At 44.9% G+C, this 12,434-nt stretch overlaps 1 protein-coding gene across 1 annotated transcript in view; it reads right to left on the bottom strand.

Moving 5' to 3' along the window:
* Positions 1-12,434, bottom strand: part of NAPRT (nicotinate phosphoribosyltransferase) — a 42,485-nt gene that overhangs the window by 17,123 nt on the left and 12,928 nt on the right. Inside the window, exons 2-6 of the mRNA XM_061607098.1 lie at positions 7,247-7,374; positions 6,341-6,423; positions 4,205-4,335; positions 2,623-2,738; positions 1,274-1,467 (exon numbers count right to left, since the gene is read on the bottom strand). Of these exons, the coding sequence (XP_061463082.1) occupies positions 1,274-1,467; positions 2,623-2,738; positions 4,205-4,335; positions 6,341-6,423; positions 7,247-7,374 (652 nt within the window). The remainder of the gene's footprint in view (positions 1-1,273; positions 1,468-2,622; positions 2,739-4,204; positions 4,336-6,340; positions 6,424-7,246; positions 7,375-12,434) is intronic.

Below are 12,434 nucleotides of genomic sequence, written 5' to 3'. Positions count from 1 at the left end.
CTCCCCCTTTGGCAGGGAGGCGGACTGCCAAATGCCCCCCAAACAGCTTCCTTCAGGGTGTACAGAATAGGAATTAAAGCAGGCTCAGAGGACCAGTTAGCAATTCAGTCACACACCAATATGGGAAGAGAGGAGCTGGACAAAGGCGAACAACTGGGCTTGCCAACACACAGCAAAGTCTTTTTTTTTTTAAAGCTTAATGTTAAACTTCTTGTTCATCATTTTCAGTGAACATGTTGGGGAAATTCTTTATATAAAAACAATAAGCAAAATATATTCTTTTATAAAGCTATAAAGGTTTGTAACATTTTAATAGTTTAGTTTAACCTTTAATAAGTTTAGTAGCCAGCCAGAACCCTTTTCTTCTTTGGAGCTGTCTTCCTTGACTGTTTTGGTTTGTATGGAACAGCTAGAACTCTAAACAATTATGATAACAATGAATAGACACTGAACATCTCTGAACATCTCTATACTCTCCAAGACGTACGAAGGATTGCATTAGCTGGAATGCTTAGCTCCGTGAAAATGTACTTTTATGTTTAGTGAACATTGCCAAATTCACCAAAACATGATGCAGAAAGTACAGTACCTATGCAATGCCTATGCAATACCTGTGCAAATGCCTGTGTAATACTGTAATGCCTATGTCATACTGATGTGTAACCTCCTGATTGGTAGATGCTAAAGTCTTTGTCTTGAAATGTATAAAAACCCCAGGCGACCAGTGCCATGTTGCAGTTCTCCACTCACTCAGAGGGAGACTGACCAAGCATACACTTGTCATCCAATAAAGGCCTACCTTTTTGCTCCAAGCCTGTGTTTTTCAATTTTACCCAAGGACCCCCAGTCCAACGAACTACAAAATTCCCCATCAAACAGACAAACGGAGGAACTCCATGGTCTCTTGAAAACTCACATGTAAGCTTGGCCCTAAGGCACGATGATGATGATGATGCCAGAAGTGGAATGGCACACTTTCCCCAACGATTTACATGAAGCACAACCCCATTGGGAAGTTCTCTTACACAACCTTTCTTCAAATGAGTGGGAAGGCTTGTGCAGGAGAGCTTCCCAGGGAGAAATTGCCCTCATGGGCCAGATCTATCCATCTCCCAGCATATATTTATAGTTTTATTTATAAAATTATTTATCGACCGCCTTCAGGGGCAGAGCCCACTTGGCAAAATGTTTGGCTTTTAAACGTTTGGAAACTTTTCAGCAAAACCCAAGACAACCTCAAACCACAAACATCTGACTTCAAACTTCAGCTTACTTCATGACGCAGAAGGTGTCCAGCAGCCCTTGGAAGTTGTGCGGGAAGGTGATGGCGTAGGAGACAAAGGCAGCCAGCTCCCCACAGTTCACCCTCTCCACCGGGACTTGGAGTAACTGGCAGACCCGGCTAAGCCAAGACTCCACTAAGGATGGAAAGTCCACAGGGTCCATCCCATGCTGGGGCTGCAGCCTCTGCAGGGGGAAAGACAAGAGCAGTTCGATCTGTTCTTGACTGCCTTTGTTGCTTTGGTCACCATTGTAAGATCCTGGATCTACCATCCAGCAATCTGACAAGATGTATCACCAGATCCCTACCATCAAGACTGAGCTGTGGGGGGACAGAATATTTTTATAGGACTCCCACCTCCTCCCTTATGATCCCTATCCACTTGCTCAGGTCTTTAGGGGAGGGCTGGATCCGGGTCCCACTGCCAGGGCACGGCCTTCTCAGAAGTTGCACCCAAACTGTGGAACTTTCTATCCCAAAGGGTTCATCTGGGCTCCATCCCTGATGGTGTTTAGATACCGGGGGAAACTGTGTGCTTCAGACACACTTTCTGCTTAAAGAATAAATTAATTTCTATTCTTTTTTCTTCTTTTTCAGGCAGGCCCTCTATTATAGTTTAACCTAAGAACATAAGAAGAGCACTGAGGCTGGATCAGGCCAAGGGGGCCCCATCTAGTCCAGCATTCCATTTTCACAGTGGCCCATCAGGTGCCTCTTCTGTGACTGAGTGCAGCAGTGCTCTTCGTGATTCCCAAAAGCTGCCATTCAGGGACGTGCTGTCTCTGACAGTAGAGGTAACACATAACCAGTGTGTCTAGTAGCCATTAACAGACTCAACCTCCTATGAATCTGTCTAATCCTCTTGAGACGCAGCCACAGTTTTAGCTTCTATGTTGTAATGTGCTAGTGAGTTTTGTTGAAATGTTACTCTTCTGCTTTCAACCTAGCTTGTATGTTGGTTTTTCGGGGAGGATCCTGCTGATGGGATGCAAAGGAAGGATAATAAATAACTTAAACAATAATAAATGCAAGGCAGTGGAGTTCTTGAATTATTCCCTGGGTTTTCTTGCTGAGACAAGCAGACCCAAACAATTTAACCAAAGCCATCCTTCAAAGGAAGAGAGGGATGAGAACAAGAGGTGGGCCCTCTGCAAGAGCTCTCCTCAACGTGGTCCGAAAGCACAGGAGGCCACCACTTTCCTGAAGCTCAGCAGGTCTGGGTCTGGTCAGTGCCTGGATTGGAGACCACCTAAGAACCACATGCGTGCTACCCTGGGTTCCTTGAAGGAAGGAAGGCGGGGTGCAAATGTAATAAAATAAAATAAAAGTAGAATACTAACCCGTGGGTTGACCTCAGCCAGCGAGGTGAAGGACAAGATGTAGGAATGTGCAACAGTTCCCCGCACTGGGATCCCGTAGAGTTTCCCAGCTAGGACATTGCTGGTGAAATCAAACCCTGGAACACAGAAGGAGTCATGAGAAGTGATGGGCTCTGTACGGCTAGCCACAGGGACCATTTCCACCAGATCTTCATCAGGAACCAGATCAAAGTGAACCTCAGCAGTTGATATAAATCCTCCGCACGGAGGCATAGGCTGTCTCGTTCTTGGCTGGCATGCTGGTTCCTTGAGGAAGATCCACAATGGTGGTCTCATGTCCCTGCAATGAAGTCCAACTGGCACCTTTGCTGATATATTTTTGACCCCAGGTAAACTTTTTCCTCAGTCCTTTGACAGACTGAGTTGATTCTGTTTTATTGTTAGGGTGTTGCCCAAGTTTCCCTTTGGTTGTTATTGGGGTGGAGTGTGTGTGTGCTCTTTCTTTGTATGTTGTATGAAATGTTAACGTTTTATATGATTTTTTTCTCTTTATAGTATAATGTATTTATGTTTATTTTTTAAATGCAAGTTGCTTGGAGAACTTTTAGGTAACAAGCAAATAATAAGTTTAAGTAATAATAATTATGAATTACTGTAATGTGCTCTATGTGGGGCTGCCCTTGAGGTTGATCCGGAAGCTGCAGCTGGTACAAAATGCGGGGGCGAGACTGCTCACTGGGGCAGGGAATTGCCAACATGTCACCCCGCTGCTGAAAGAACTGCACTGGCTGCCAATTTGCTACCGGGCCAAGTTCAAGGTTCTAGTTTTGGTGTATAAAGCCCTATACAGCTCGGGACCAGGATACCTGAAATACCGTCTTACCCCTTATAGACCCAGTCGATCACTGCACTCTGCAGGTGAGGGCCTCCTGCATATACCATCTTATCAGGAGGTCCATTCTGCACAACACAGGAAACGGACCTTTAGTGTGGCAGCACCTACCCTGTAGAATCCCCTCCCCTTAAATATTAGACAGCCGCCATCTCTGTTATCTTTTCAGCGCCTACTGAAGACCTTTCTCCTTCAATAAGCCTGAGAGCCTAGGCTGGGGAAACCTGCTCTATAAAGCATCTGCATGGTGGTTTTGAACTGGGTCCAATCTGCATCTGTGTTGGAATTACCTTTTTAGATGTTTTTAAGGGTTTTCCCCCCCAAAAAAGATGTTTCTGTGTTTTTTTCATGTTTTTAAAGATGTGCTGTTTTAATATATTTTTAAAGGTTTTTTTAATATGTTTTAAAATCTTCAGTTTTTAAGATGTTTTAGAGTGCTTTTAGTGTTTTTTGTTTGCTGCCCTGGGCTCCTTCTAGGAGGAAGGGCAGGCTGTAAATTTAATAAATACATAATAACCAATAACATCCGGAGGGCCGACTCTCCTACAGGCTCTTTTCCCCATGATGTGGAGGCCTGGCAGTTCTGTAGGGGCAATGACAGTGCACCATGTTCAGACTTTAAAAAGAGAGCCCTTGTAATAGTAGGAAAAGGCAAGTGAGATGGTGCCGTCCAGTGGACTGCAAAGGGCCATTCTTGAGTCTTTAACCTACCCCCCACATACGAATACTTGGATGCAGAGAGGCCCCCATCTGGTCCCTGGGCCCGACGCAGCCCCATTTCCATGAGCTTCTTCTCTGGGCCTGCTATGAGCCGGAACCGGGCAGCATTCGTAGCCACAAGGCTGCAGAAGGAAAATCCAGGTTGAACATTAACCTCTTATTATATTATCTTCACTACCCGCCCATTCCATAGCTGGGAGGCAAATGAGGCCACAATCAGGATTTGTTGGAAGTTTTTCTTTTTATAAATTGGTGCACCATAAAGCATTGCTAAGGTTTTTTTTGTAGTTTTGAACTGGGTCCAATCAGCATTTGACAGACATCTGGCCTCTGCTGATCCACGCATGCTGCTATGTTCCAACCAAAACTCAGTCTCGCCTAAAAGGCAAAAAAAGGAAAAGCGACAGAGAGACCAGGGTCTTATCTGCACGACACATTTAAAGGACTGACATACTACTTTAAATAGTCATGGCTTGAATCCCGGGAGCTGCAGTTTGTTAAGGGTGCTGAGAGTTGTTAGGAAACCCAATTCCCTCACAGAACAACAATTCCCAGAGTTGTTTAACAATCAATCCCTTTTCTCTGAGAACAATGGGAGCTGTAGCTCTGCAATGGCAGCGGGTGACTCCATGTCAGTGGGGCAGTAGAATCCACTCCGGGTTTTAGTCTGAACTTTTAAGGAGCTGTCCAAGGTGCTAAGAGGGGAATAAGGGTCTCCTAACAACTCTCAGCACGATACAACAAACTACAGTTTCCAGGATTCCTTGAGAGAAGCCAGGGCTGTTAAAGGTGGTAGAATACTGCTTTAAATGTACAGTTCGGATATGGCCTTAAAGCCCCATAAAAACAGGGGGGGGCTGTTTTCACTAACTTCTCACCCTTCCAGCCAAGGGCGGAAACTGAGAGACTGGGAAGCAACTATACAGGCCTGCTCCTAGACAGCAGGGAGGAATCTTTTTTAGCCCGCGGGATGCAACCCCTAGTGGCCACATGGCTATGGTGGACAGGGTAACAGATGTGACTCTTATCTTTGTACAGTGGGCCACAGTCTGGCCCTACAAAGGCCAGAGGCTTCTACACAGACATCTCTCCACCCAACAAGCAAGAAGCATGTTTATAGTTCGAGGAGACATTCCAGGCAAGCAAAAGAACTGGAAGAGGGTGTGGAGCAGGGTCAATGAGGGGTGTGGCCTCAGGAGGAGGTGTGGCCTGGGGAGAGTTCCAACAGCCAGCCAGAGAGGCCAGGGGCCCACATTTGACTCCCAGGCCTGAAGTTCTCCTGCCCTAGAAAATGAAAGCAGCCTGCAAGATAATTCTAACATTGCATCTTGTTTCAGAAAACCATCTACCTACATACAACTTAGGCTCTCTTTTATCTTTGCTGGTTCATAACAAAAAACAAAAATTTAAAAGCCACATTTTCTAGATGGCTGAGGAATGCAAGCAGCTGGCACAAACAACACCCAGTAAGTACAGGAGAAGGTAAAAACCTCTCAGAGGGAAGTACGAATAGACCATGTGTTAGATCCAGAAAACCTGTTTTCCCAAAGTTCACACAGACGAATGTTTGAATGTGCCCTCCCCTCCTCCACACAGTTCCACAAAGATCCTCTCCAGCTCTAGGGAGCTACGTGGAACACATATTTGCATCCAATTATCACACATTTTCAGTCCTTCAAACCCGCTTTACACTTAAAAAAAAAAAAGCTTTAGGAAATGTCATGGTATTGCCATCTAGACCTTATTTAAGTCTGCTTCACAGGTTACAAATTCCTTATGTGGAATTCATTTCCAGTATGTAGGCTGTAATGCACGACAATCCCACAAACATCAAGCACACACCGCAATGTAAACATGTGCAGTAGCATCATGCATTGGCTCATCTGCTCTGGAAGACTCCACTGTCTTCTGCACAGGGGAAGTGACTTCAGTGTAGGAATTCAGTGCAGGAATTTGGCAGCCTGTCAAATGGAATCTCCCCACCCTACACCCCACTTGCAGTCTAAAGTCCATGGGTTGACATGCATGGATTACAGTCCCAGCGTGGGACATCCTGTAGTCCAATGTTAACCAAAATACAAAGACCCAAAGAAATCCAGGTCCTTCAGCCACTGCCCACATCTTCACCTGGCGTAGTTCACTAAGCACAGCAGGGTGGTCTCTAGAAGTTGTACCACTAGCAAAGGGCCCTTCACTTGAAGCAACGGTACCTACAGAAAGAAATGCAAGAACAACACTGAGTTCTGTGGCACTACTCCCTTGCAACTAATTGGGACCTGTAATTTTTATTACGATTTTAGGGACTTCCATCACCCTCTGCAAGACTGGGCTTTAAACCAGAGCAATCCTGAAAGTGGAATTCAGAACAGCTGGACAGCCATCTGTCCGGAATGCTTTGATTTAGATTCCTGCATTGAGCAGGGGGTTGGACTTGATGGCCTTATAGGCCCCTTCCAACTCTACTATTCTATGATTCTATGAACATATACCTTATGTTAAAATAGTTAAAGGACAGTAACACACTCTCTCCCCCTTAGCAATTATTTATTTATTACATTTGTATACCGCCCCATAGCCGAAGCTCTCTGGGCGGTTTACAACAATTATTTATTCCATTTATATCCTGCCCTTCCTCCCAAATGAGTCCAGGGGGGTAAATTAGATAATTCATCTATTGCTTCATCCTTCTAAGAAATCTCTAAGCAGTTTACAACATTATAAACATATCTCAAATAAATGTGATTAAAATTCCACTTTTTAAAGCAAATGGATTAATGAGACAAGATCCTCTTAAACATCAATAAAACTAATACGTGGGGACCACAGCAACTATTAGCAGGTCTGAAATACAGCAATACAGCAGAGACGACCACTCCCAGCCAGTGAATATGTAAGCATGCATTTCATAATTAGGTATGAAGAAGGCATCATGAGCTTCATGTGCAATTTGAGAGATCCTGAGGTCACAGTGTTCCCAAAGTCCTTCAACAGACCAATATCACATAGCTAGAAATTTCACCTCAAAAGACCCACCCTGGAAAAGACAACGGAGCCCTCTGGAGCAGACGAGACAGAAACTTCGGATGCATCCACAGTACGCAGGTAATCAAAGAAAGCTTTCTCTGTGGTACCAGGAAGGACCGATGCGAGATACTCAAGGTCTGAAAAGGAAGGATCCAAAGTAACAAACCATGAGCCTCAGGGAAACTTTTCAAGCAACAATTTGAGGAAAGGGAGTCAAGCACAGAAAAGTTAAAACAATTTTTAAAAAACCATAGCTACTTAAACAAAACATCCATTTAGCTCTTCCTCAAAAATAGTGCTAGCAGGGCTCTCAAGCAGATTTCATCAAGCACCATCAGGTAATCAACAGAGCCTCAGAAGTTTAAGAGTTTTAATACATTATTTCAATATCATACTTCACTGATTGGCTATGATGTTTTTAATTACTTGCTTTTAATTTTAATTTTAAGGTTTCTTGTAAGCTGCTTAGAGGTTTTCTTAGATTCAAGCAGTATATAAATTTTGTGAAGTTAATAAATATCTTTGTTGCTGTGCTCTGACCAACCGCTGAAACAGTAAAATTGAACTCCATTTTGAAATGTATTTATTTATGATTTAATTTATAAGGGGAGGTGGAACAGGAGGGCTGGGGTTTTTGGTTTCTTTTTTTGCTGATCTACTGTTCTGGGTTGCCAAATTCACCCTATTTTATTTATTTATTTATTATTTGATTTATATCCCGCCCTTCCTCCCAGCAGGAGCCCAGGGTGGCAAACAAAAGCACTAAAATTACTTTAAAACATCATAAAAACAGACCTTAAAATACATTAAAACAAAACAACTTTTAAAACATTCTTTAAAAAAGCTTTAAAAACATCTTAAATAAAAAGGGTTAAAAAAGCATATTGTTTAGAAAAAAATGTTTTTAAAAAAACATATTAAAAGCAATTCCAATACAAACGCAGACTGGGATAGGTCTTAACTTAAAAGGCTTGTTGAAAGAGAAATAGTAAATAAAGCCAAGTCTATAACAGGAAAAGCTGCTTGTTCAATTTTGGTCAATGGTATTTGGATTGTCGCATCATAGATTGATTGAAGGATTTATAATCACCCTAATTATCTCCTTTTACTCACTTTGTATACAGATGTTCAAAACAGATGTTAGGTTTGACTTCATCTTGCTGCTATATTGACCTAAATTTCTGTATAGATGTTATGATCAGTGATCGTCAAAATAATATGCATTTTGAACCTGAATGCCTTTTTGTCCATAATACGGATCCCGAGGAGGATTACAAAGAATTAAAAATGCAAAACATACATGAATGCAAAGCATACATGCTTGGATTTGGATTCCTGCATTGAGCAGGGGGTTGGACTCGATGGCCTTGTAGGCCTCTTCCAACGCTACGATTCTATGATTCTATGAAAACCATACAGAAATGTGAAATACAAAAACATACAAAGAACCATATATAAACAAATCCATAAAATCCTTAAAAACATCAAAATGCAGGGGCAGAAATTTAGCCAAATGCTTGTATAAAAAGCATACCAATATATGCTTTTTTTGGTACAACATGTTTGGTTTGAGAACAGTACTTGGAATTTTGGGAAAATGCAAATTTTGAAGGTTGGCTGCATGACCAGTTCTGTGGTGGTTCAGAAAATGCAAATTAGGTAGATACACTGTAAATGTGAACTGAGCAAATTTCCCACCATCCCTGGCTGCAGTCCAACAGGGAAATGTGGTGGTCACCCATGCTCTACCGCTGCCTTTGCCAATCTGGTGCCCTCCAACTGTTTTGGACTAAACTCCATCAGCCCCAGCCAGACCAGCTGTGTGATGCTGGGAATGTGGGGCGTTTTAGTTCAAACCTGGTTGGTGAAGGCAGCACTACAGGCACCAAATCTTAAATCTACCCGCCTGTATCTCTTTTCCCTTCCACCTTCTAGTCACTGAAATCCCCCATGGGTGGAATGCACTTTTTTTGGAGACTCACCAGTTCCCACATATTTCTAAGAAGGTTTATAAAACCTCTTTGTAAAATATGGGAAGGCTCTCAGCAGCTGAACTCAAAAGCCAGGAACACTTGAGGTTGTTGGCTGAGACACAGTTCAATCTTCTTCTTTAAAAATAAAGTTGAGGGGAACTCGGCCCAGACAATTGGTGGCTGTACCGTGTTCCGGTCCTCCCCACATCCACAGGATTGCTGGTAGTTCTATCAGCCAACTCTCGGATCTCCAGTTGCTGCTTCTTAATGCCAGATCGGTAAATAATAAAGCTTCCCTCATCCATGATTTAATTGTGGATGAGGCGGCCGATCTGGCGTTTATTACTGAGACCTGGGTGAGCGATCTGGGACGCATTAGTCTCTCCCAGCTGTGCCCACCTGGGTACTCGGTTCAGCATCTGGGTAGATCCGAGGGTCGGGGAGGGGGAATCGCTGTGGTCTATAGAAGTTCCATCCCTCTCGTTAGGCACCCTATCCAGGTAGCTAATGGTCTGGAGTGTCTCCATATTACGTTGGGTCAGCGAGACAGACTGGGAATACTGTTGGTGTACCGTCCACCCTGCTGCCCAACAGCCTCCCTAACTGAGCTGACGGAGGTGGTCTCGGGTTTGGTGTTGCAATCCCCCAATTTTTTGGTATTGGGGGATCTCAACATTCATGCCGAGACCGCTTTGTCTGGGGCGGCTCAGGACTTCATGGCCTCCATGACAGCCATGGGGCTGTCTCAATTTGTTACTGGCCCTACGCATATTTCGGGGCACACTCTAGACTTAATTTTTGCTACTGGAGCAGGGGATGGTGATCTGGGAGTGAGGGATTTTACATCTATTCCTCTGTCATGGACAGATCATCGCCTATTGAGGTGTAGGCTCACAATGTTTTCCCCCCTCTGCAAGGGTGGAGGACCAATTAAGATGGTCCGCCCCCAGAGACTAATGAATTCTGAAGGTTTTCAGAAGGCTCTGGGGAGTTTTCCGGCTGATAAAACTGACGCTCCTGTCAAAACCCTGGTCAATCTGTGGAATACGGAAATGACCCGGGCAGTTGACACGATCGCCCCGGTGCGCCCTCTCCTCTGCAGAGCTCAATTGGCTCCGTGGTTTACCCCGGAGCTAAGAGTGATGAAGCAAGAAAGGAGACGGCTTGAGTGCAAATGGAGACGAACTCCCGACGGCTGTGGTCTTGCACTTGTGAAGATCTCTACCAAGCTCTATGTGAAGGCGGTGAGGGCAGCGAAGAAGCAGTACTTTGCTGCCTCCATTCAGTCATCTTCTAACCGCCCAGCGGAACTTTATAAGGTTGTTCGGGGACTTTTACACTCTGGTCCTCAGAACGCAATAATACCATCAATAGCCCGCTGTAATGAGTTTGCGAGACACTTCCAAGATAAGATCACAAACATCCGCCGGGACCTTGACTCCAATATTGTAGCAGTTGAGCCTAATGAGGTGTCCGGAGCACAGTCCTGTCCTGTTTTATTGGATGAATTTCAGTTGGTTCAGCTCGAGGACGTGGACAAGGTGCTTGGACAGGTGCGGGCGACCACTTCTGCTCTGGATCCTTGCCCCTCATGGCTAATAAAAGCTAGCAGGAACGGAACAGCCGGATGGGCCAAGGAGGTGATCAATGCCTCTTTACGAGAGGGAGTGGTACCACCCTGCCTGAAACAGGCGGTGGTGAGACCGCTCCTAAAGAAACCCTCCTTGGACCCTGAAAATCTTGACAACTATAGACCGGTAGCAAATGTTCCGTTCCTGGGCAAGGTTTTAGAGCGTGTGGTCGCTCACCAGCTCCAGGCTCTCTTGGATGAAACTGATTATCTGGATCCATGTCAATCGGGCTTTCGGCCGGGGTTTGGTACAGAAACAGCCTTGGTCGCCCTGTATGATGACCTCTGTCGGGAGAAAGACAGAGGGAGTGTAACTCTGTTGGTTCTCCTTGATCTCTCAGCGGCTTTTGATACCATCAACCATGGTATCCTTCTGGGACATCTTGCGGACTTAGGAGTTGGAGGCACTGCTTGGTGGTGGCTGTGCTCCTACCTCGAGAATCGTCTCCAGAAGTTGGTGCTTGGGGAGCATTACTCAAGTCCCTGGATACTCCAATATGGGGTCCCACAGGGTTCAGTTCTGTCCCCCATGCTCTTTAATATCTATATGAAGCCGCTGAGCGAGGTCATTAGGAGATTTGGAGTGCGTTTCCAGCAATATGCTGATGATACGCAGCTCTACTTCTCCTTTTCATCTTCTTCAGGTGAGTACTAAACCAGTGCCTGGCCGCGATAATGGACTGGATGAGAGCTAATAAACTGAGACTCAATCCTGACAAGACTGAGATGCTGTTGGTGGGGGGGCTCTCTGCCCAGATGGATGATGTCCGACCTGCCCTAGATGGGGTTACACTCCCCCTAAAGGAGCAGGTCCGTAGTTTGGGGGTCTTATTAGATCCGCTCCTGTCACTGGAGGCTCAAGTAGCCTCGGTGGCACGGAATGCGTTCTACCAGCTTTGGCTGGTAGCCCAACTACGACCCTATCTGGATAGGGAGAACCTTGCCACAGTTATCCATGCTCTGGTAACCTCTAGATTGGACTACTGTAATGCACTCTACGTAGGGTTACCTCTGAAGACGGTTCGGAAACTTCAGCTGGTGCAGAATGCTGCGGCCAGAGTTCTTACTGGGACAAAAAAAATTGATCATATAACACCTGTCCTGGCCCAGCTGCACTGGCTACCAAATGATTCCGGGCCAGATTCAAAGTAAGGTTCTTACCTATAAAGCCCTTAATGGCATCGGACCGCAATACCTGGCGGAACGCCTCTCCCGCTATGTACCTACCCGGTCGCTGCGCTCGACGTCGAAGGCCCTTCTCCGTGTCCCAACGCATAGGGAGGCACGGAGAATGATAACTAGAGCTAGGGCCTTCTCAGTGGTGGCCCCCGAACTATGGAACGCCCTCCCTGATGAGATACGCCTGGCGCCTTCTTTGTTATCTTTTCGGCGCCAGTTAAAGACCTACCTCTTCGCCCAGGCATTTTAAAAATTTTAAAATTTGAATTGAAAATTGAAAATTTTTAATTATGTTTTATTGTGTATTGTATTTACATCCACTTGTATTTTAACCTGTTTTATTATGCTGTACACCGCCCTGGGAGCTTATTGCTATAGGGCGGTCTAAAAATGTAATAAAATAAATAATAATAAT

Source organism: Rhineura floridana, chromosome 1, assembly GCF_030035675.1.
Source record: "Rhineura floridana isolate rRhiFlo1 chromosome 1, rRhiFlo1.hap2, whole genome shotgun sequence".
NCBI classification, from domain to species: domain Eukaryota; kingdom Metazoa; phylum Chordata; class Lepidosauria; order Squamata; family Rhineuridae; genus Rhineura; species Rhineura floridana.
Note: the sequence above shows the minus strand (reverse complement) of the source record. Positions and strands in the feature narration are given on the sequence as shown.